The 22,843-nt window shown below is 43.2% G+C and overlaps 2 protein-coding genes across 2 annotated transcripts; one reads left to right on the top strand and one right to left on the bottom strand.

The window, feature by feature from the left end:
• The first annotated feature begins 781 nt into the window (after window positions 1-781).
• trim46a (tripartite motif containing 46a) lies at window positions 782-8,910 on the top strand. Its single transcript, XM_071512929.1, has 12 exons — window positions 782-841; window positions 1,982-2,240; window positions 2,946-3,096; window positions 4,497-4,695; window positions 4,792-4,938; window positions 5,055-5,150; window positions 5,330-5,583; window positions 5,836-5,957; window positions 6,078-6,407; window positions 7,498-7,727; window positions 7,961-8,028; window positions 8,463-8,910. Exons 1-12 carry the CDS (start codon window positions 782-784, stop codon window positions 8,908-8,910), a joined length of 2,364 nt encoding a protein of 787 aa, XP_071369030.1.
• Window positions 8,911-17,996: 9,086 nt separating this feature from the next.
• On the bottom strand, window positions 17,997-22,332 carry slc50a1 (solute carrier family 50 member 1). Its single transcript, XM_071512930.1, has 6 exons — window positions 22,132-22,332; window positions 21,717-21,794; window positions 21,477-21,600; window positions 21,199-21,360; window positions 19,580-19,699; window positions 17,997-19,065 (listed from the first exon to the last, which is right to left on the bottom strand). The coding sequence occupies exons 1-6, from the start codon at window positions 22,197-22,199 to the stop codon at window positions 18,958-18,960; spliced, it is 660 nt and encodes a 219-aa protein (XP_071369031.1). The 5' UTR covers window positions 22,200-22,332; the 3' UTR covers window positions 17,997-18,957.
• Between the last annotated feature and the right edge of the window lie 511 nt (window positions 22,333-22,843).

Genomic DNA, 22,843 nt, shown 5'->3' with positions numbered 1-22,843 from the left:
CATGAACAACTAACAATCAAAGGTTCCGGACACGGACAACAATTGAAGAGCACTGCTTCTAAATGCCTGTTTCTTTATTTTCTTACGTAATACTGCCATCTAATGGCGAGACAGTTTACTGGACCACAAACAATTTTGTATAGAATACGTTTTACTATACGGATGCCCCCAAACCCCTGAGAAAAACAACAAGGAATCTTATTCGGAGGAATTGATTTGCTAATTAATTATTCGGAAGTAGGCTAAAAAACATGAATACAAAATGGATCACTCTTGTAACATAATAGAAATTACTGTAAACAGAACTATATTAATCATATTATAGGCCTACACACATTCACGGCAAAACTATAAGAGCATAGCCTATATATTATAGGAATATTATGATACCAGATGAGATAACATGCCATAATGTACGATCAGGTCGCTATACTTAATTACTACCGAGTACCACAGACACACATCTAAGAGGCTAGTATAGGAAATTGTAGTGTTTTTCGTTAGGGCAATGCGGCTGCGATATAAGCCAGACACTTCCAAATCCCCCCTCCCTTCCTGTTTCTATGAGCGAGTCCCCATCGAGAGGAGCGAAACAGAACAGAGTGTGCGCCACAGCTCCTATCCAGCAGACCAAATCAATTAGACCAAACCTGTCGTATATTCACCAGTCCAGGCCGAGGCTTGCTTTACCTTGGGACGACTGGCATTTCCCTGGCTTCCCCAGAAACGGATTTAGTCGCCCTATCGCTGAGAGAAGCATAGACATTGGCATTGTGAAGGCATGGCAGAAGCGGAGTTACAAACCTTTACCTCGATAATGGACGCGTTGGTTCGCATCAGTGTAAGTATGACGCTCGTTATATTAGGCTGTTTTGTTCGATCCTTTCTACGTGTGTTTATTTTTAACGGGATGTTAGAAATGCCTTATGTCTTTCATCCTTCCTTTTCATCCCGGCATTTTCCAGCATCCCCCACCCGAACCAGATCCACACACAGTTAGCCTGTCATCTAGGAATGCAAGGCATTTTTCTCCATTGAAACATTTTTTTGGCATCTCTTGAATCAAAGAGAGACGGTTTGCTTTTTGGTTGTGCTCCAGCACTGTGGGTGGAAACATGAAGACAAGGCCACAGATGACCAGATACACACAATATGTAAACCTCGCCTCATCACATAAAGCACTGGGGGTATGATATGAGCAAGCAAAAAAATATATATATAGACTAACAGTAGCTTCAAATGCTGGCTTACGATGCTTCAAATGCTGGCCGCACGATGAGAAAGCAGAGATGATGCGCGTTGTCATAGAAACGGGATGCAGCGCCTAGCAGCTGCAGCGCTGGACCACGGCCTCGATCAGCAACGCTTGTGTAAAACCGGGGCACACGGTCGCGAACTGTGTAGAGGTAATCTAAACCGAAATCTGTTTTTATCCCTTTGATGCAAGAATGAAATCCCCTTTCTTGGATATAGGCCTTGTACTCAGTGACCAAGGCCTACTTCGCCTGAGCTTGCTAACCTAATTCTATATCAGATTTGTTAACAGGCAGAACAGAAGGGTGAAGCTAGAAGACTCTATTCATATTGTAGGAGACTGGCTAGCACCTGAAGTCAGGAAAGGATATTTATACTTCTTTTCCCACGTCTGCCCTCCCTGTGCTCTGTATGTCTAACATCAATACTTAACCAGAGTCTCTTCACTTTCTCCCTTTCTCGTTCTCCACTCCTACACAGGTTTGCCGTGTCTCTCCTCCATATATTTTTTAGTTTTTGCAGCACACAGGATGTGTAGAATGTAAAGAGCAAGTGATCCTTTACTTATTCCAATGACTCAGCCTTTATCTGATCTGGCTCCTGTCTCAGTTTTACGTTAATTCCCCCCCACCACCTCTGTTATCTCCTCTCCTCTCCTCTGCTCTCCTCTCCTCTCCTCTCCTCTACACTACACTACTATACTCTACTCTACTCTACTCTCCTCCAGTCCAACATGAAGAGTATGGAACAGGAGCTGCATTGCCCGGTGTGTGACGAGATGGTGAAGCAGCCCATCCTCCTGCCATGCCAGCACAGCGTGTGTCTGCTGTGTGTGGCTGAGGTGTTGGTGCAGAGAGGCTATCCTCCTCCAGACCTGCCCCCGGAGCCCAACTCGCCGGCCTCCACCCCCAACACACGCTCCCCGCGCCAGGCACGCAGACCCACACCCAGGACCCCCGACCGTCTGGAGCGGGTCCTCAGAACAGGTGTGGAGTAGGTGTGGTGTGTGTATGTGTGTGTGTGTGTGTTCGTTTGCAGTTTCAGGTGGTTATAACTGAGTGGGATGGTAATTGGCCTAGTGATAAGCTTTGCGAGAGTGTGAGTTTTTATGTGTGTGAGAGAGAAAGACTGAATCATATCAGCGTCCAAGCAGATGACTGCAAAGTTACCCAGAGTGACATCATCATCTAAAAATGCAAAGAGCATGATCTGATATGACGTCACTGTCCGGTGAGCATCTCGGTTTCTGAGCTGACACATCAGTATTTATAGCATTATTTATTTTTCTTAGGACTTATTTAACTATATGTGGAGCAAGGGAGACGAAAGGAGGCAGAGAAGGAGGTGAGGATCTGTTGAGCAGGTGTGTTTTCAGAGAGTGTGTGTGTGTAAGCAAATACTGTTTCCTCCACAGTGAGCAGCCATCTTGTCTACCCTTTTTCTATTTATCACAGCGCTCTACTGTATATCCAGGTGAGGGAGGAATAAGAATCTCCATCTTTTTAGCTTCTCTCATCAACCTCTCTCTTCTCTTCTTTTACCCCTCTTTGACTCTATCACTCCTCCATCTGAATACATTTTCCACACCTTAAATCCTCACTTGTTTCTCTCCTCCATCTCCATCTCCATCCATCCCTCTCTCCTTGTCCGTCCCTCATCTCTCCTCTGCCCCTGCGTCCTTCTCCTCCCAGTGTGTGGGACGTACCCGGGGCGCAGGCGGAAGGACGTGGCCCCTCCCCCCATGCTGTTCCCATGCCCTTCCTGTCAGCAGGACGTGGAGCTGGGAGAGAGAGGACTGACAGAGTGCCTCCGCAACCTCACTCTGGAGCGCATTGTCGAGAGGTATGCACACACACAGACACACAACGTGACACCCACACACAGACACAGGCGCACACAGACCCAGACACAGGCACAGGCAGCACAGATGTTGCTGTCTATGACTCTCCAACATGACCTGTGGTGGTTTTCCTCCTATCTCTCATCCTCAGCTGACCACTAACGGAGATCAGAAACGATGGGATGCTTGTATACATCACTGAGAAAAAAACAATCCCTTTAACCAGTCCTGCAGGAAATGAAGAAAGGCAGTGAATGAGGGGGGGCAGTCAATACTGCTTTATAAATGAGACAGGAAATCATTCGCTGGAAGGAGTTTCAATAAAGAATCCTTCCTTTACTCCTGATCCAAGGCTAAGCCTATGAGCAGATTGCAGGGACAGCTTAAAACTGCAGTGTGGAGCGGCGGTGATAAAATGGTTAAATTTTACCAGCATTACACTGAATGAGCTCTTATCCCTCTATCATACTGATCAGAATGAATATCCCATTCTCTCATCTGATCAGTTCAAATAGAAGATCAAAGTGAGAGGGAGGCTACTTTGGAAAAGAGTGCTGGGATGCAGCAGTGCTGGGGTGTTGACATCAGAGAGAGAGAGAAAGAGAGAGAGAGAGTTATGGGGATAGGCAGTTTCCCAGTTTCACACGCAGCAGTTTGATGGGTGCAGCTGCTCCCTCCCCAGGCAGTGGTTGTGTTTGGTCAGGAAAGTGTGACGATGCATGTTTTACTGCTCAGGATGCACTAACGCAGGCAGCTGCTGGTGATGTATCCAGGTCAGGAAGTTAAAGAGTTACACTCCCAACTACTGAAAAGAGAGTGGGATGGACTTAAATGAGCTCAATCTTCTTTGTCTTCAAGTTTTCAACCTACAAATTTCCTTTCTGTCTTTCTTTGTTTTACGTCATTTTACAGCATCATTTTATTGTTGCAGAACTGCCTAAGCCCTACTGTCGTGGCTTCTTCTATTAACAACTTTAGTTACTCACAGTTTGTTGATGTCTTGATGTCTTCTTGTTGGTGTTGCTTATCTTGGCCTGCTCCGAACAAAGTAAACTCAAATACATTCATAAAAATAAAACAGGCCTTTACAAGTCAAATCAAAAGGAGCAAAACTCAAATAAAACGTTCTTCTTCCTGTTAACTATTCCTTTCTTTACACTTATTTTCATTTATATTCTACTACTTTCTGCATTTGTGGTTGAGAACTGTGTCTCGACGGCGTCTTCCAGCTACTACTTGTGCACACCTGATTCAGTTAATTGGCTGGGGCACTGCGAGCCATCTGCTCCTATATTTTCTTTTCAACCTTTCACCTATAGGTGGCAACATTGGTCTTGAAACAAAACAAAACTGGCTCTAACACCTACCCTTCTCTCCCTCTCCCCCCTCGTCTGCCCTCTAGGTACAGGCACACAGTGAGTCTGGGCAGCGTTGCCATCATGTGTGGTTTCTGTAAGCCGCCCCAGTCTCTGGAGGCCACTAAGGGCTGCGCTGACTGCAAGTCCAACTTCTGCAACGAGTGTTTCAAACTCTACCACCCCTGGGGAACACCCCGAGCCCAGCATGAACACATTCTACCCACCAACAACTTTAGGCCAAAGGTTTGTCTGTGTATGTTTGTGGGTGATTGTGTTTTGTGTGCATGATATAGCTTATTTTCTATTGTCATTGTGCCTTACTCCTCTTTTGGCCTCTAGGTCCTAACCTGCACAGAGCATGAGCAGGAGAGATTGCTGTGGTACTGCCGTAACTGCCAGAAGTTGCTGTGCCCACTTTGTAAACTCCGTCGCATCCACCATGGACACAAAGTGCTGCCTATAGCACAGGCCTACCAGGCCCTCAAGGTGGGTACTGGTCCTGAACCTCAGCCAGTCAGTTTGTCTCTTTAGTCTGTTTGGGCTGTGTTAGGGTCCTGATGTTGGTAACCTCGGAAATGTCAACTTTGGTGTTGGTCCTGTAGGACAAGATCATCAAGGAGATCAACTACATCCTGGCCAACCAGGAGAAAGTACAGAGCCAGATCACTCAACTGGAAAGCGTTATCACCCAGATGGAGGTGAACTATCTTTTCCCCACTTCGCTCTCTCTGCTTTATCAAAGTATCCATCTGTGTGTTTGTTTACATTCCTAATCCATCATTGTCTTTCTCACTCAACAGCAACGTATTTCCCGCACTCTCTCTTCATTTCTTCCCCTGTCTCCATGCATGTGTTCCCCCTCCCTCTCCCTCTGCAGGTGAACAGTGCGGTGGCTCAGGAGCAGCTGACCCACTGTATCCGGGAGCTGGGGGCCGCTCTGGCGGAGCGTCAGGGGGCTCTGGCCCTGGCCCTGGAGGGGGCCCGCAGCAGGAGGTGGGAGGTCCTGTCTGTCCAGGTGTCAGAGAGGAGAGGGCTGCTGGAGCATGCGGGCCTGATGGCCTACACCCAGGAGCTGCTCAAAGAGACTGATCCACCCTGCTTCGTACAGGCCGCCAGAGTCACTCACAGCAGGTCCAAACACAACACCACACACATCTAGTTGAATCATAAACGTAGGAGGAAGGAATGGGTTACATGCTGCTCTTTTTTTTTACTCTGAGTCTTGTTTTAAGGTGAGATGTTTTTTTTAAGTTCATTAGGTTTGATTCTGTTTTCACTTGTAATTGGATCCCTTTTTGTATTTTTTTTTAATCATTACTTTTTTTTTTAATCATCTTACTTCACTGTCCCCCTCCCCCCTCTCTGTCTATCTCTCCCCCCCAGGCTGGTGAAGGCCATAGAGAACCTCCAGTGTTTCTCTCTCTCTGCTGATCCCTCCTTCAGGCACTTTCAGCTTGATGCATCCAAAGAGCTCAAGCTCATCAGCAGCTTGGAGTTCATACATGGTGGGTTATGCGGGCGTCTGAGTTTCTATGATGTAAACCAGGTAGAAGTGAAATTACATTTTACTGTGATAAATTCATTTAATCTGCTTCTGTGTCTTTTGCTTTTTTGTTCTTCCACAGCCCCACTGGCCCCTGTAATTGACACCCAGAAGACACTAGCGTATGACCAGCTGTTCCTGTGCTGGCGCCTCCCTCAGGACTCGGCCCCAGCCTGGCACTTCTCTGTTGAGTACCAGCGGCGGACGGGAGTGACCGGAGCCACGTGGGGCGGGACCAGATCCCCTAATGCTGCAACGGCATGGCTGCGTCTAGACGAAGTGGGAGGGACCAGTGCTGTGGTTGACAGACTGGAGATGGACAGTGTGTATGTGCTAAGGGTGAGAGGCTGCAACAAGGCCGGGTTTGGAGAGTACAGTGAAGAGGTTTACCTGCACACTCCACCAGCACCAGGTGAGATATCCACCTATATGAGTCGCACAAAGGTTACGCATTTCAGTCACTGGGGAAGAATGTCCATTTAACAATCATTTTGTCTTATATTCAGTTTTAAAATCGTATTCTCCTTAAAATGGGATCATTCTTTTTGTTTCCAATGCAGTTTCACTTGTTTCATTAATTTTAAAGAAACAAATGTCAGTATCATGTAACACGGCAGAATAAGGCATCATTAGTATCAAGAAAATGGCATTTGATTCAAGAATAATCTTGAAATAAGCTGATTTGCAATAAAAAAATGAAATTATGTCACCACACTGACAGATTTTTTTCACTTGTTTTAAGAAAAATAAGGTTTTAAAACTCTATATTACTCTAAATTACTACTATATTAAATGGCTTTATATATTTATATATTTTTTGCATTTTTACTAATTTTGATATCTCTTTTCTCTCCATCCCTTGATTTCCTCAGTTCCCTCATCTTTTTTTACTTGTAGCTTCTGCACCAAACCTTCTCCTTCTGTTTTGCATTCTAGTTTCATCCCACTCTGCCTCTTCCATTCTTCCCTCTATACTCTCAAAAAAATCTTTCTTTCTTTGTTTTACCCCTTTACCATCTTTTTATTATACATAGTCATCCCTTGACATTTACTAAAATTAATTTGATCAATAAGTTCACAATATTTGATCAGTTTAAATAATGGGTGGTTAGACTGAGTGAAGGTTACCATGTACTCAGCTCTACTCTATTTCTCACTTTTACTATTATAGCCACTTCTTACTTCCTTCCTGCAACTGCTTCCTCCATAGGACTAATTTGTGTCAACGTTTCTCTTCCCTCTACTCCAGCATTTATTGGGTGTTATTCTCCCTTTTCTCTCAAATACACCTTCTCTCTTGATCTGCCTCTTATTCTGTTTCTCCTCCCACTCCTCCTTAGCTCTTTTCCATTATGTATTCAGACTCGCTGTAGTCTGACTCTGTCCCTGCTTCAGGATCTAACCCCTCCTCCCTCCTGACTCTTTACTTTCCTTTCCACCTCTCTCTCTCTCTCCTTACCCCTCCTGTCCCTCCTGATCTGCCTCCCTTCCCCTCCTGCCAGTGTTGAGTTTCTCCCTGGACTCTCGTTGGGGTTTGCACGCTGACAGGCTGGCGCTGGGTAAAGGCCAGACCTACGCCCGCAGCGTGCCGGGCCTCTCCCTCCTGCAGGCCGCTGACCGCACACTCACCTCCTGCCACTTGACTTCTGACCTGCTGGTGGCCGACTTGGCTGTCACTCAAGGCAGACACTACTGGGCATGCTCAGTGGAGCCTGGCTCCTACCTGGTCAAGGTGAGAGGGATGATGCCTGTTGGTCTGTTGGTTTGCTAATATAATGTATATACGGAATCAGCTTAGTCCATCAAACTGGACTCAAAATGGACTTATATGACTAAAATTTTCTGTCTGTCTCTGTCTCTGTCTCTCTCTCTCTCTCTCTCTCTCTCTCTCTCTCTCTCTCTCTCTCTCTCTCTCTCTCTCTCTCTCACTCTCTCTCTCTCTCTCTCTCTCTCTCTCTCTCTCAGGTGGGTGTAGGACAGGAGGCTAAGCTACAAGAGTGGTTTCATCTCCCCCAGGACATGGCCAGTCCTCGGTATTTTGTCTCCTCTAGTCCCTTATATATTGTCTTATATATTGTTTGATTTATCATAGCCATTCATGATTTAACCATAGTTTTGGTTAAATGAGCAATCCTTATTTCTTACAAAAACAAAAGGCATGCGCTGCGACAGAAACATGAATAGTATACATTTACCATTGTCATACTGATTGACAGAGGCCATTATAATGTCAATATGTATTCTGAAACTTTGAAAGTTTTCCTTGCAGTTAAAAAAAAAATCTAAACATGGGAATTAAATAGATATGTTATTTTAGTTGTGGTGGGAAGGCAGAGCTCCAAATAATAATATGATAATTTTCCAATTCATACATTTCATGTCAGTTAAAAGAGTCTTTTCCTCCTCCCCTTTGCTTTTCTGTCATTGCTTCTCTCTCTCCTCTCCTCCTCTCCACCTCTCCCTCCAGGTGTGACCCTGACAGTGGCCATGACAGTGGGGCAGAGGATGGCCAGGACTCTCCTCCCTTCTGCTTCCTCACCATGGGTATGGGCAAGATCCTGCTCCCCAAAGGACATGGTCAAAGTCAGGGCCAGGGGCACAGCCAGAGCCAGGGAGGAGCAAACTCCCACCACAGCAGCCACGGTAACCTGCCTAACCCGCACACCGCCCCTCTGCCCCCCCGACTGGGTGTGTGTCTGGACTTTGACAAAGGACGTGTCACTTTCTATGATGCCCACTCTCTGCGTGTCCTGTGGGAGGGGCATGTGGATTGCTCTGCCCCTGTCTGTCCGGCCTTCTGTTTCATTGGCGGAGGGGCCCTGCAACTGCAGGATCTGGTGGCCAATCGGAGCATAGAGGAGCCGCCACCACGGAGGGTCACCATCCAATCACGTGCAACAAATCTTGGTAAATAAATTGTAAAGGAGACAGCAGTTAAAGGCACAGTTCACCCAGTGATCAAAGTTTGTCTTATATCTATAGAGCTAAAAGTGAGTTACATTCACCACTAGCTAATGTGAGGATCCGGACGTGTTATTCATGAATTGCCTTGATATTTGTCAAACTTTGACACTTGATTGAACTATAACTATGACCACGGTTACACTTGTCATTTCAACGTAATTTTTGAGATCTGATCATAAAGATCTGTTGTTCTTTATTTTGCATCTGCACGGCCAGAAAATATCTCCTGTGGCTGTATTTAATTAAATTTATGACTGCATTATTTTTTCCTGCTCTTTTTCTCTTTTTCCTGCTCATATGGACATTGTGGCTGAAGTGATTTCAGACTATGCAGAAAACTGTTGACAGGGTGAACCAAACACAATATCAGGTTAGGAAAATCTGTTTGCGATGCAAGTAAAATCTGATTTTCGTTCCTTTACATTTGTCACTTAATTTGTCCTGGTACGATTGGATGACAAAAGTTGTATGCCGTTGTCAAGTGTAACTAGGGTCTATAACTTACACATATGCAGATAAATGATTGTCTCCATGTAAAAGCACCTCAAATGTACTGTATGTTTACTTTTCTATCTTCAGAATTCATTTTCTATGTAATGTCAGTGTTAATGATGTATATAATGCAGAATAGGAGATTGTGAACAAACTTTGCTTGTTGAATTGTATTCTGCGACTCCATCAGGATCACGTGTCTCAGTGTCTATACAGTCCCTGTTGGTATTTTACATCATATTTGCTGTTTTGCATCTCAAAAGGACTTGGGTAGCATTTCAGATGTGTAAACACGCTCACAGTTGCCTCTATGTCTTCAAATTACAACAGATATCAAACCAAAAAAGATTCCAAGGAATGATATTCTCATTATGCTGGCTGATGTAAATACATTTCAGTGTTTTACATTTTGAGGAAAGATAGAAAAGTAGATACTTGGTCAGTGCGGTCTTATACTGTGGTGTTGTGAATTGCACATTAATATTAATGATCAGATCTGAAGTTAGGACAGGGCTATAGATGACAAGGTAACCAGCTGAAGTAATGATAAAAGTCTACTACTTATTTCTTTTAAGAGCTTATTTCTTTTAATAAGCTTTGCTTTTTTATTTAACTTTTGTTTTTCCTACTGTAACTGACAGTAGTTGATTTAGTTGGCTGATTTACAGTAAAGTTTGGGGAATGTAAGAAATTAATTCTGTATCAGTGAAATGCAAGAGTTTGTCTATATTGTAATATTTACAAAGTGATGGCTCTGACTGTATTTTGATATATAATGGGATTGTGTGTGTGTGTGTGTGTGTTTGTTGGGGGATGTGGGGTTATCATGCAGAGCTCTGGCTGTTACTTTCATGCTTTCTGTTCTCTGTTCTGTCTTGAATGACCAGTCTACACTCCTCTCCTCGTCTCACTCCTCGCAGCACAGCACTTGAATGACTTTAGACTGTAGCATCTCAGAAATCAGAATCTCCTAATTTAGGCTATGCCTTGCTGGCAGAATGTTTCTAACATGTCATGAGAAAAACAATAAATGACTGATAACTGTAGCACGGAGTGACTTTTGTGTCAAACAATCAACAGTAGTTCACTAGAAACTATACAACCTTTGCATCTATTACCAAGGACAGCAAACTCAACAAGAGTCCATAGGGAATGCAGTGACTTTCTGACCTGTTTGCTGCAACAACAGAACAGTATAGAAGTATAGAAGTGGTTGGCGCTCTCCTCCTTATACTTCACTTTCTCCAGAACACCATCCATCACTTGCTTCATTCTCCAGAACACCATCCATCACTTGCTTCATCTGATACAGGTAAGACACAGACACTTACTTGATTCAGTTCTGGCAGTCATTAACATTCTTATCTACATTGGATATTACAGCAAGGTGTCTTGGTTGTAAACTCCCCTACGCAACAAATCAAAGTACACCAAATTATAAACCTCTCTATTGTTTTTTTTTTCATCATAGCCTGTCATGTTCCTTCCCTGGAGCAAAAGAGAGAAACATGTTTTTGATTGTCATACGTGAGTGCAGGTTTAATTGTTGCGTGTGATGAAGTTGTCAAATTTTGATTGACTGTAAACAGAAGAATAAGCTTTGGGAGGGATTATAAAACGGACTCTTTCCTTGTTTAGATGTCATGTAAATATTGATGTGCCTCTATGAGTGTGTGTGTGTGTGTGTGTGTGTGTGTGTGTGTGTGTGGGGGGGGGGGGGGGGGGGGGGGGGGGGGGGGATGCATGTACGAGCAAGCTTGTCATTAATAACTTGAATGTGTGTTTGCCATGTGCCAGAGCTGCTACAACAGGTACAGTGGATCCTTTGTGCCACAGGGTTCAATATATAAAAATCCTTTTCTGTTCAGAGCAAGGACACACCTTACGACACCTGAGACACCACAACAACAACAGAATGACAGACCAGGTTTAAAAAACAGCCGCACAACACCAAATACATATCACGTGTGAACACCAGACAAGGAAAGGGGCGGGGGTGGAGGGGTTCAGCCGGTGTATGATAACATGATCTGAGCCAGTAGAACAGGTAGGAAGGACATACATTGTTTTAACAGGCTATTCTCAGTCCATCACCCAGACAAGGTGACAAAGAGAACATTCTCTGAAATGTAAAAGAGCTTAATATAGATGTTGTGTAACCACAGTCAAATGTTTTGGCTGCCTGTTTTCCTGTGTGTGTTTGTCGTCAGCATTTAACTCTTTTTGCGTTCGTGGTGAGTTTGATGCAACCAAACCAGAGCTTTGGAGCTCTCAAGTGTCAAGTTGAATCTGTCCTGTCTGCTGCAGGAGGCTGCAGTGATGAAGGTTCACCACTTGGGGACGATATTGGCTATGCTTTGTCTGGTTTCTCCAGTCCTCGCTGAGAAAGGTTTGTCAGCAACAGGTTCACCTTATATTAACACTGACTTGTCTGGTCACAAACCTGGAATGACATGTCAAAAAAATAACACCTTTCATATTCTGTCTGGTTCATCTGGGCCAATCTTTGTGCTCTTCATGATTTTTAACTTGGGAAAAATCTCTCTATGTCTGTCTCTCTCTCTGTCTCTCTCTCTCTCTCAATTCAATTCAATTCAAGGAGCTTTATTGGCATGACGTACATGTGCACATGTTGCCAAAGCATATTCAAACATAAATGAGATAGAAATAAAGTAAAATAAAATGAAATAAACTGCATATTAAATATATAGATTCATCACATAGAATATTTCTGGACAGTAACAACAATAACAGTGATGATTACAAAAAAAAAAGCAAAGTTAAAGAAGAGTTTACAGAGTTGATGCGTTTCTTAGATTATGGCATGACATCATCATGACATCACATACTGAGCACAGAGTTCTACTGTTTCAACATTTTCTCCAAGCAGGATACCCTTTTTTTCGTTGATACTGAGATTTTGAAAGTTCTCTATTCTTTCAGAGATTTTTGAAAAGTATGTGTTCCTGATGTGTTAATACTTGGTACAGGAGAGAAGGAAGTCTTCTTCACTTTCTATTTCTATTTCTCCTGAGTCACAGTGCACACACACTCTTTCTTCTCTTGGCAGCCAGGTTCTTCTCTGCCTGCCCGTCTCTATAGCTGGCTGTCTGTACATCGTGGGCTGCTTCCTCTGTCTGGGCTGTTTGATTCTGATCAGATACTGGGCCAAATTGTAATTTGTTTTAAGGTTTTGGAAGCATTTAGTTTTGTTTATAAGTTGGATTTCTTTTTGCCAATAGTGATAATGTTCTTCTTGTGTTGTTTTTTCTATTTTCCATTTTCTAATTCCAAATGCAGAATTTCAGTCTGGCTTTTGTCCCAGGCTTCATAGTTGCATTTGAAATTAGGGCCCCAGATTTCACTACCATATAGTGCTATATTTCAACCAGATTTTTATAGGAGGATTAAATCTATACAGTGATTTTCTTATTGTATAATATGCTCTGCATGCCTTGTCTGCTAAGTTTCTTATTGCTAAGTCAAACTTCCCAGATGAAGTGATTGTCAGGCCCAGATAATTATAGCTGGTTACATGATTGAGAGTTGTTCCACCCAGTTCGAATTGGTATTTATTTTCCTGAGAACGTGATTTTTTCTGAAAGATCATGATTTTCGTTTTTTCCAGATTGATGGATAGAGCCCAGTTCCTACAGTGGTTCTCCAGAAGGGTCGGGCTGTGATGCAGTCCTTGTTGGTGTGGAGAGAGGATCAGCAGATCGTCTGCATACAGGAGACATTTCATTTCTCTGCCCTCCAGCATTACTCCAGGAGACGTTGACTGCTCTAGAGTTCTAGCTAATTCAGTGATATAGATATTAAATAATGTTGGGCTAATATTGTCTCTCTCTCTCTCTCTCTCTCTCTCTCTCTCTCTCTCTCTCTCTCTCTCTCTCTCCCCCTAGTCCTCATCCCACCTCCGCATGGCTCTGGTCCCAGCTTGGCTGCACTGTTCCTCTCAGTTCCAGCTCAGATGGAGTTTACCTCGCCCCGGATGAGCTGAGGGAACTCCTCCCCAAAGAGTTCAGCCAGATCCAGGTGTGTGTGTTGTTGGTGTGTGTGTGTGTGTGTGTGTGTGTGTGTGTGTGTGTGTGTGTGTGTGTGTGTGTGTGTGTATGTGTGTGTGTGTTTCTGTGTGGCTGCACGCAAGTGTGTAGGCGTATAATTCCAGCGGAGTTTCCAGTGGAGAAAGTCCAACCAGCTTTCATTCTTACTTTATTTTTCTTGTAGATGTGAATGATGATTCAGTGGAGGAGTTAATGCTCTGCACTGATGATGATGAAGATGGGGAGCTGAATAAGCAGAAGTTTACCAAACTGGCCAACTTCATCACCAGAGATAGGCATCGATAAAAGAGTAAAAGTAAAAAGGATGAATACAGATGAGGGTGAAATTAAAAAAGATGTTTTCTCTGTGTTGTTTCTTTCAAAATAATTCCTAACTCATATGCCTCAAGATAAAACAGTCAGATCTAATTTAAATTAAGATGAGCTAAGATTTAAGATTTACTTAAATAGCCGATGAAACTTTGTTCCATGTGGAGAGCTGTCTGAAGCAAACTGAAAAAAATGCTGAGTGCCATGCTCTGTGCAGAATAAGTTACACATGCTATGAGATGTAGTGAACTTTCAAATGTGCATACAGTGCAGGATGCTGTAGAAATGTTTGCTAATGCAAGCACAGGCGCCAAGTCCCCCGAACAGCTGTGTCTCCTGTCTTTCCTCAGCACCTCTGTACATCACACATGCACATCAGCATACGCACACACACACACACACACACACACACACACACACACACACACACATACACACATACACACACTGCTCACACAGCTGAATAGGCCCTTAGCAACTCTACAAGTTCTAACTGTAGCCTACAATTTTTCAAGAAAAACGTCTGTAAACCTGTCAAACAAAATGGATCTCCGCCACTGGCAGATGTTTATGAACATCACCAAAGCAATTTTTGTATTGAATTACACCGAATCCCATGCGCACCCACACAATCAAATAGAAATCCACTTTGTATGGTTGTCACTCAGAAACACACATGCACACACACACACGCACACACAAATATATCTGGCACATGCTTAAGTTCTGGATGGATGCCAAAGTGAGCAAGCATGTTCAAACAGGACCACTGCACCTCAGGCTCTGTGTGTATTTATGTGAGAGTCCTCAGTCCTACACCCTCAGTCTGGAAAAACATTAGCTATCCATAAAGTCTTTACTGTTGTCTTAACTGTACCACCTGTTTGTCTGTTAATAGTATTCTGTACAATTATAGCCCACTGCCTGGTTCTGTGTGTTATCGATGTATAGATCATGACCTAGAAGTTGTTTGTAAGTTAAAGGCACATGAAAAGATTTAATCATTAATATCAGAGCCATGTATCAGCAAAACGGTTATGAAATGAATTGAATTGAAATGTGTGATTGATATTGTTGGATTGTTTTAATGCTATTGTTGGATCTAATGGTGTCAAACGCACATTTATTGAATCTCTGATACATTCCAGTGGGAAAACAGAAGGAAGATACCTGACCAGTGATTTATATGAAAGGTGAAGTGTCTGTTCAGTGGAGATGACAGTGTTTTGGACCATAGGCTGTTCTCTGACAGCTTAATGACTAGCTGTCCACATATCACTTCACTCACTGCTCACCATTATTAAGGGCAGCAGGAGTAGGAGGAGGAGGAAGAGGAGGAAGGAGGAGGGAGCAAAGCAGTCTGGGAGACAGAGACAGGACATTCTGAAACACACGCAAAACCCTTAGGACACACTGCAGGGCCGCCTGTTTATCTGTTTCTGCGCTGTAGGCGCAGTGCATAGCATGTCACTCAGTGTGTGGTGAGACAAAGCAAGGCTTCCCAAAGCTCTTTCAACACCAACTGGTAGCAGTTAACTGAGGGTTGCATTTGTGCACGTGTGTGTGATTACGTGTGTGTGAGGGAAAAGGAAGGTGGGGCCTTTATGAGTGCATTTGTCACCTAGATGCATGCATTATTTTCTTGTGCGAGCCCCTCAGCTGTGCAACCTCCAGGCCCCGAGGAGAAAAATGCTGATTATAAAGTCAACGCTAACAAAGGTTGAGAAACTGGTGCTCCTGGATGAGCTGGTAAAACTGGGAATAGAAAGACACTTGCTGCTCTCTGCACATTGTCGCCCATAAATACCTACTGCAGCAACTGCATTTACATACAAGGGGGTACATATGGATAAAAGCAGAGAAAGGAATGTCGGAAAACAAGTATAAAAAAAGAGTATAAATGTCAGGTGTGTCGGTCTGTGATTTTTATGAGAGTGTAACATTCTGTCAAATCTATGTTGATGACAGATGTAACACAGAAATTACTTCTGCGTTGCAAGAGAGTGTGTGATTGTATTTATTTATTTATTTTTTTCTTGGGTGAGAAAGGTTGTGTGCTCTCCTCTCCTTTTTACTGTCTCTGCCTATGAAATCCATTAAAGACTGTCTGACAGTTTTACAAGGCAGACCTGATTATCACTGCAGATGATCTGAGTGCATGAAACATGGCAGTCAGTACTGTGTGACTATTTCATTAATGTAGGAGAACTAGGGGACCACCTAGAATTTTTGGCTGTCATTTTTATAGGGGCACCGGGTGGGATTGATAAATAGGAGGAAGGAAGGAGGAAGAAGAAGAGCGCAGATATGATTGGGGGGAAAGATAAAAAAAAATTAGATGATGAAAAAGAAAAAATAAGATGACAATGGGGAAGAAGAAGGGGGAAACAATACCTGACCATGGAAAATAATTAGATAAACAAGTCAAGGGAGAAATGGCTGGGTGAGGGGCTGGCAGGAAAACTGAGAGAAGCACATTCCTTCTTTCCCTCTCTTGTTCTCTTCAAAACAGCAGCTGGGACAGGTGTGCTTTTACTGATGGTAGAAAGTGCACATGCTGCTGACTCCCTCCCTGTGTGCTCTGTGTGTGCTGCGTGTGTGTTTATGCTGAGTGTGCACACTGTCTCGCTGCAGACAGCATGTTAGCAGAGTTATTTGTAATTACTTTGGAACAAAACCCATAATTCAGAATTTGGCTTTAAAAAAACAAAAACAAAAGGCATCTGAATGCATATATATGGAGTTTGTGCGGGCGAGGCGGTGGGAATGTCAGTGTGTTGGTTAGAGACATCATATGTATGTTTTGACGAGTGTGTGCAAAAGTATGACAGTGAGTGTGTCTCTGTGTGTGTGTGTGTGTGTGTTGTGTAAGGAGACAGTCTCTGGTCCAGGAAACAGAGGGATCCTGTTTGTGAACCAAAGTCATTGTTCAGCTGATTACACCCCCTCTCCTCCTCAACACACGCACTCATACACAAAACATCGGTATCACATTTCTGTGCACAAATGCCAAAAAATCAAACAATTTGGCATTCTTCCAAAGACATGTACACACACGAGCGTAAGGAGTGTGCTTTGATTTCCTGCCCAACACTTAACATGCTGTCTCTATAACATACACACACTGTGTCTAATGAGGGGTGAACACACCTAGTCTATCTAGTCCAGTCTATCTGACTCCATACATGAGGCTGTTTCTTTGTCCCTCCATCCTTACTGCTCTCTCTCTCACCTCACCAGAAGAATGGACAACACCCGCCCATGTCTTATCTTCCCCTGGACTCATCGTTACTCATTTTTTTCATTGCTAAACATACCCCCCCCCCTTCCCGTTCCTCTCCTATGACTAACTTCTACTCTCAAGGCCCCCACATTGTCACAGAGTGCATCTGGGTTGTTTACCCGAACACACTGGCTTATATTTCGTAGACCAGATGAGACTGACTCACTCGTCTGCAGTATGCTGTCCTTGTGTTATAGGTTTTTCTCTTTACCGCTGTCTCATTTGCACATCCTTCCCTTCTGTTTCCTCATCTCCCACTCGCCTTTTCCCCTCCTGCAAATTTCTCTCTTGTTCTCGCTCCTTTCACACTTTGTTCGTTTATCTCCCACCTCCACTTACCTTGCTTTGCTTTCCTCCGTTTTTTTCAATCTCAATACTGTGTTGTGTCTGTGTGTTCTCAGTCGTGGGGAGGCTCTTTGAGTTCAGGAAGAGAGGCTGGTGTGTACACGCACACACACACACACACACACATAGGCTGAGAACCTCTGGCATGGCCTTTCCCACCACTGCCCTCTCTATCAGCATACTCACACAAACAAGCTCATTCTCACTGCTGCACCGCCTCGCAGTCTCTTCTCTCTCACACAGCAACCCGAGCACACACATATCTCTCCACACATCTTCATGTAAACTCATTACCACATCCAAAACAAAACAAAATCTCCAAACTACAATGCAAGCCTTCTTACTTCAAAGGGTCAAGTGCAGCTTTCTCCGTATGCTGAACTAAAAAAAAAAATGTTCTTTTATCTCTGACTAAACAAACAATCAGCAAATGAAGATCTTAGATCATTTAGTATTGACTGAATCAGCACTGACACTCAGCTGTTTGATTTGCATAACATATGTTGTCATTATGGACAATAATTAGAGGATAGGCAAGACCTTACATAACCATAAAATACATTTATTACCCATGACAACCAGCCACCACAACTGCACCAGCATTCATTCTCGTAAAAAGATCCCACAGTGCTAACTTCCCATTACATGTATATAATCTCATATACAAGTGCATATAAAAATAGCATTGACAGTATAAGTAGACAATATTTTAGCCAGACATAAACCAACATAAATGTATCAAAAAGCATCAGATAGACATCAAAATGTAAAGAAAATAATTTTGAACAAATATAATTTACTGCCACTGTTATGACAAAATATTCCCTCTATATGATGATGGCAGGGCTGGAAGGGTTAGAGGCTTGAGTACCGACTCTGAAGGGATATGAAATCATTCATGGTCTAGTCAGACTAGTGGGAATGATATGGAACAGTACACTACAGTATTCCACAGGCACTTCAAGTGAATCCCAGGGAGCCATATGCAATATTGTAGTAGCAGCCAGCATGTTACAACTCCACCAAATCTTTGGCTAAGATGAGAAGAGGAAGCCAATGACCTCAAATCTTGGAAGATCAGGGACAGTGCCATGACATAACAGAAGGCACCAGAAGGATATGAAGAGGAGACTGAGGTTCTGGACCCACGGGATATTTCACGTCACAGGTTTACCCCGTTAGACAGAAAACTGCAGAAAATAACTCTCTGTAATTACTGAATTATTGAATAATTCATCACCACTTTTAGGGTTATCTGAGTAATTGTGCTTTGTGAAATATCCCCAAGGAACGACTGAATAGAGTAAACAAACACAACACATTATCCCCACCTGAGGGGCGTCGCCCAATGGGAGCCTGTCTCTCTCCACATAACTTTGTCTCACTGGATGATTAAAAAGACAAGATCAACAATGGAAGAGCAATGATCCAGTCCATCATGCAGTTAACAGATCTGTCATTTTTCTCTCCCTTTTCGTCACCGGCGAGAGTCTCTGCCCCCCTCATATCTGGATGAGCTTGTAGGATGGAGAGCTGTGATTGACAGATGCGAATCTCCAGAACAGATATAATCTGATGAGGCTGGTGAGGATTCCGGGCGTGTTTGGAACCTGGAATGCGCGCGCGCGCACACACACACACACACACACACACACACACACACACACACAGAGAGAACAAGAGATAATAATCATCATTTAAATCAAGTAACAATGGTGCAAAGCTGCAGGTACCACTCATGTATCAGTCAAACGTTTAAACATACCTGGTTGAATGTACTATGTTTTTCATTATCTTAAAGCCATTTTGATGTAAAGGCTTATGCTTATTATGCTTGAAATGTGTTTCTTAGACAAATATAAATAGTGAAGTTGATGCCTATGTATGAATTTCTTTCCAAAGCCTTTGCCTTTCCATCAAGGCAAGGGGTGGCTACTTGTTTAACACTTTTTTGGTCACTGCATTATTCCATTTGTGTTATTTCATAGTTTTGATGTCTTTACTATTATTCTAAAATGGTGAAAATAGTAAAAATAAAGAAAAATGTGGTGTGTCCAAACTTTTGACTGGTAGTGTACAGAAAAATGCAAATGTAGGTGCACACATTCACTTGCTGGCTCTCACCATGATGTAATAGTCGTTCAGCTGGAGGCCGTAGAGGGTCCAGGAGGACGAGGTGAGGAAGGTGGCTACAGTCAGAGGGAAGGACAGGCACTCCAAATTACCGCTACGCACTATCGCTACCTGGAACAAGAGAAACAGAGAGAGAGAGGAGGGCAGCAGTGGTCAGTTAACAAATCAACTTTGCTTGACACAAGCTGCAATCGCAGATAAAAATTAGAAGCACATGATGAATGCATGAGGAAGGTCGGCCTTTATAAGGTTGGCTTTGGGTTTGTTCATTTAGTGTCATTTCTGAATAACGCACTGCACCATGTATACTGTGAAATGTCTACATACCATGCATGAACTGTAAAGGGACAGAACAGAATGTAACCAGGGAGATGAGACACAAAACACACAGAGATAGAGAACAACAGGAAGACACAGATGAGGGAAAGAAAGGCAGGAACTGGCTGGGGGTCATTATGAGGAGTGGGGCAGATGCAGGGAAGGAGGGAGAGAAGGAGACAAACAGGATGGGAGATGGAGCCATGGGATGACAGAGAGAGACAAAGGCGGCTTTATCCTTGCATCGGTAAATAGCTGCACGTGCAGATTGTTGAGTAAACACTAACAGGTTCCAGAGCTGTTGGAGATACTATGATACTTTATTGCTGAACATACAATATTTTGCCTATTCTCTGAACAGAAGTTCAGGCAGGCATACAGTTAGATGAGTAGACAATGTATTGTTTGGGCTTTTTATGTACTGAATTATTGAGTCAGAGGTGGCAATCATACTAACAGAGCAAAAAGACGACTAGCACGAGTAGCACACCAGGGCCACGTGATACTGACAAAAAACAATACAATAACAACAATAAAAAAACATCATTGCAATTGTTTTGCTGAATATTGTGATTGTGATGTGAATAGTTATAGGCAAAAACAGCTTTTATAGAATATTTTCTTTTCAGTCCTTAAAAATGGGGGTTGGGTATTCTGCACTGTCTCTTGCATAGACAATATTGTAATTGTGTTGTAATTTTTTGGATTAATTGTACAGCCCTATGGTACACATCTCCCTACTGTTTTCTAGTGTTTCGGAGCCTGAACAGCAGGTTTCAGAAATGCCAGGAAAGATGACGTGCACAATGTTTAAACTGAACTTCAACATGCAGCATGCTGTCAGCTGACTGGACTTCCTGGGTTTTCTGGTGGAAAAGCAAACATGACTAGGTAGCCTGACTGATAGCTTGAACTTAGGGCTGGGCAACAATTCAATATTATCATTTATTGTGTTTCAACAGAATCAGATTGTGATGAAATACTGATATTGAGTTATAGTGATACAGAATTCTGTTGTTTAAATTAATGACAAAAAGCTAATTAAATCTCTCACAAAATAAGATCTGAAACAAATTAGGGAATTTTATCATACTAGGGAGCTTAGGGAGCTTTATCATACTATATTACCAGGTAGCTCAATGTAATGAAAATCTATTTGATTATTTAACATGGAATGTGTTAGCAGATATTGTGACATGTCGATATCAAAGTAATTTCTTATGAATATTGTGATATTAATTTTGTTTGCCTGCATGATTGCCTGCATGTTGTCTGTCTGTAGTGTTGCATACCAGGTCAGTGAGCGGGGACAGGTACATGCTGACGGTGAACACGCTGCAGGTGAGGCCGAGCTGGGAGAGCTGAGTCTCTCCGTGGGGAAGCAGCATGCTGAAGTAGATCCAGCCGCTGGCCAGCACCGCCCCTGCTGCCAGGGTCTGGGACATCACACGCCTCTGAAACAAACACATACAAACCATCGAATAACCATCCAGCAGCCTGTGGAGCTAATAACCTCAGGGAGGAGCGAGGTGTGCAGCTCAGTCTGGTTTAAGCCTGGGGGCATGCTAACCTTCTCTTTGGTGTAGTGGAAGTAGAAGACGATGTAGAGGACCTGCAGTATGGCTCCAATGGTGTTGACCAGGACCAGTGTCCCATCTCTCTTCAGCATCCCATAATACGTCCATCCCAGGTTACTATGGAAACAAGACTATTAGAAGTGCTGGCCAGAGTAGATGAACAATGTGGCATCCAACTGATGAGGGGGAGTGTGTGTGCAAATACACACACATGCACACACACACATACTAACTTGAGACAGGTGGTGAGGAAAGGGAGGAACTGGACATTGTCAGCACTCTTGGATGCTCTCATCTTCTTCAAGTCCGTACTGATGGAGACACACACACACACAAAAAGTAAAATAGTGAGCATGTAACTCCATTCTAATAGGCAATTTCTGAGACCTAAGTAATAAATCCAGTTATCTATATGGTAGCATTAGTATGTTTGTGCAAACTGCATGCATTCCTTTACAGGTTAGTCACTGGCCTATGGCTGACAAGGAGGAGAACAAGGAAATAGTTCAGAAGAAACCCTCTGTAGCCTCCAAACAGAGATCTTACTGTGCTCATATTTTCTCATGTAGGCCTAGCATATTTCCTAGCGCCCAAGTGAAGTTAGACAGGGAATTAAAAAAAAATATATTGATCAGCAGCTTAACTTACAGTCCAGTCGAGAACATCCCGACTGTAAATACGATGCACGCCCATGACAGAAGCTGCAAAAACTCCATAGAACGGAAAAACGAAATATACTACCTAGTTAGGTATTTTGCGCCTAATGTGTGTTTTCAACCACAAATATCAAGCTATAGTTAAAACCTGAGTTGAGCTTAAACACACAACTACGCTGACGTCCTCTGCTTACTGTATTTCCGTGTTTGTAATCAGTATGCTTAGGACTTCTGCGCTCTGATTGGCCGCACAAGAACACGGGTGGGGTTGCTTTGCTCCAATAGGCTGATAAAACGCCCGCGCACGCAGCCAGAACGACAGATGCTGGAGGATCCAATGAGCGCGCTCTGCAATGTTTGATGGATTTTGTCAGAAATGTGATGGTTCTGGATGGTGGATTATCAAGAGAGGCAATGTCCAGGGAGATGTTACGCAACATGTTCCCTAGATACACATATTCCCTAGACTGCATCACTGTCCTGGCCCAGAGGGAATGGCAAATACACAGAGGAGGGGGAGTTCAATCCAATAGTATTTATTCATCCCACATGGGGCAATTTAAAATGATGCAATTAAAAGGTACAAACAAACATTAAAAACAAGACAAAATAAACATCACATAAGAAAAAGAGACAAGAACAGGCAACATTGCCAGATTAACAGTTGGACATTTGCATATTTGTGATATTAAAGTGCAGAGTGC

The sequence above is a fragment of the Centroberyx affinis genome, unplaced genomic scaffold (assembly GCF_046629955.1).
Source record: "Centroberyx affinis isolate AG114_WGS23_722 - 3 ecotype Tasmania unplaced genomic scaffold, CSIRO-AGI_Caff_v1 ptg006633l_1, whole genome shotgun sequence".
In the NCBI taxonomy this organism is placed as follows: Eukaryota; Metazoa; Chordata; class Actinopteri; order Beryciformes; family Berycidae; genus Centroberyx; species Centroberyx affinis.
The sequence above is the reverse complement of the archived record's forward strand: the minus strand, read 5'-3'. Positions and strand labels throughout refer to the sequence as shown.